At 58.9% G+C, this 2,372-nt stretch overlaps 1 protein-coding gene across 1 annotated transcript; it reads right to left on the reverse strand.

Moving 5' to 3' along the window:
• Positions 1 to 668: 668 nt before the first annotated feature.
• Positions 669 to 1,651, reverse strand: VDBG_04217 (conserved hypothetical protein; the record flags this gene model as incomplete). Its single annotated transcript, XM_003006218.1, has 2 exons — positions 669 to 1,260; positions 1,368 to 1,651. The coding sequence occupies 2 exons, from the start codon at positions 1,649 to 1,651 to the stop codon at positions 669 to 671; spliced, it is 876 nt and encodes a 291-aa protein (XP_003006264.1).
• Between the last annotated feature and the right edge of the window lie 721 nt (positions 1,652 to 2,372).

The raw sequence follows: 2,372 nt of genomic DNA on the forward strand, positions 1-2,372 counted from the left end.
TGATGTCGCCACACAGGCCATGTCGGGACCATCAAGGCCATCCAGTGTTCGAGAGCTCACTCGAGTCCAAACTCCAACACAAAGCCCTTCAATTATCGGGCAGACTTCGTGACCGCTACAGATCGCGACTTCGCTACCGTGAGGCCAACGCAACTACGACGCCGGATCTGTCCGAAACCACTCGAGTGAGAACCCGAGACAAGTCACATGAAGAGCCACTCACTCAGTGTGATTATTCAAGGGCCCACTCACTTGGCATGATTCCTCACTCGCCATGATACCTCACTTGCCGTGATACCTCACTTGCCATGATACCTATGCAGAACATTCATCTGGGCGGTCGGGTCTGCATATCTGAGCCCAGTGAGCCACAGGTAGATGGATGATGCCACAAACGAAGCAGATGGAAGCATGAACCGATCCTGCGTGCATGATTCCCCGTCCAAAGAGTAGGCGCGTGAATACATATTCCCACTCTGATATTTCTTCAAATGCGGGCTCGGTGTTTGCACCAAATCCCTCAAGAACGATTCGTGAAATGCTGGACTCTCAGAGGTACAGGAGGAAATCATAAAGGATAAGATCGTGGGAGAGAGAAACGAGAAAGAACACGCTTAAATTCGTCTAAAATGGTATCATATACAAACGCATCACGAGAAGCCACGCGCTCAAACGACACCTATAGGTTTTGGTTTCCAGGTGCCCTTGTACGTCGACCACCCCGTGCTGCCGCTTGGCTCGCCATCGGCCAAGCTCTGCTCCACGTCCATGGCAGTCTCACATGACGGCTCTTCCTCGCCCCCCGGCGCACCCTCGAGAACCTCGCTCGACATCTTCAGCGCCCCCAGCATCAGCTTGTTCGACCCCGGCTCGTCCATGATCCCCTCGAGCACCTCGAGCACCTTGTCCTGCCCAAACCGCCTCACAATGGCCGTCCTTGCCGCGACGTCGCCACCGCCGGCCCCCAGATACGCGACCACGGCACCGGCGCAGTCTTCCGCCGCCGCCGCCGCCGCCTCTTCCTCCGTCGCGTCCGCCGAGGGCGCCCCGTCTCCGAGCGCCCGCCAGTAATACTCCCAGATCCAGCCGAGTGCCCGCCGCGCAGCGCCCCGCAGCTTGGCCAGCGATGGCAGCTGCTCGTGCGTCGCCTGGTGGCGGAGCTCGACAAAGGTCGCCGGCAGACCGATCGTCTTGGCGACGCTGTACATGCTCAGCTTGCGCTGCTTGTCCTGGTGCCCGTCCAGCAGGCCCGTGACGAATCTGGCACACGGCGTGAGTAAGAATTGTCACACCTCCTCCCACCGGAGGCAGAGAAGTCATGTGGACCAAGGGGAAGAGAGAAAGAGAAGAACAGGCGGGATACGCACCGGCTGAAGGCTGCTGCGTAGGCGGCCCTCGCGGCATAGGTGCCGGCGCTGCTGCCGCCCCCCTCGGCGTCGCTGAGGATGGCGGCGACGAGGAGGGCCGTCGACTCGACGAGGTGCGGGCAGCCGCCGCGCTGCATCCAGAGGGAGACGCGCGCGACGGCGTCGTGCTGGCGGGCGTGGCCTGGCTTGAGCTGGGCCTGGGCTGCCGCGTCGGGGTAGAACTGACGGCGGACGGCGAGGAGTTCGGCTCGATCGCGCCAGGGCGTGAGGATGTACTGGACCATGCTTGGGTTTGCTTCCGCGGGCCTGGTGTGTCTGGTTCTGAGGATTTGGGGTGTCTGACGGGACAGGCGTGATGGTGGATTATTGAGATGGGATTACCGGTCAGATTTGGAGGTGCTCATAGCAAGCAAGTGATTCAAGCAAGCTGCCTGTATTTTGTCAAAGATTGTCCTGTTCTACCGCTGCTTCTTCAATTCTTGTACAGCTGCCCAGACCTGATATCAGATACAGATGCGAATGTCAAAGACAGATGACAGTGTCTGACACAGTGTACACATATCATATGTACAGTGCAAGACAGAGCCCTCGAGGCGACGTAATGAGAAGGAGGGCATGAGGGCAGATAGCTGCGGCGGGGGTCATGGCTGAGTCAGCCAATACCCCCCCCCTTGGCTCAGGTGCGTGCCTCCTCCCTCCTCCTCCCTCCTCCTCCCTCCTCCTCTCCTCCTGGCTTACTGTGTACAAATTGCAGCAAATTTTCGCCCAAGCTCATGATGAGAAATTCACCCCCTCCCCCCCACACCCCCCCTTATCTGGGAAGGACCCCCTCTCAATCCAGGAGGAGTCAGACACCCCACCCCCCCCTGTCCTACGCTCCCTCCACCCTACCTTAAGGTAGACAGAGGAACTGAGAGGGAGGGGTAAAAAAGAAAGAGAAGAAAGAATGCGAGCAGGAGCAAGGATGGGACTGATCCAAACCAACTTCGACAGGGCTTGCCGTCG

The sequence above is a fragment of the Verticillium alfalfae genome, genomic scaffold, assembly GCF_000150825.1.
Source record: "Verticillium alfalfae VaMs.102 supercont1.4 genomic scaffold, whole genome shotgun sequence".
In the NCBI taxonomy this organism is placed as follows: Eukaryota; Fungi; Ascomycota; class Sordariomycetes; order Glomerellales; family Plectosphaerellaceae; genus Verticillium; species Verticillium alfalfae.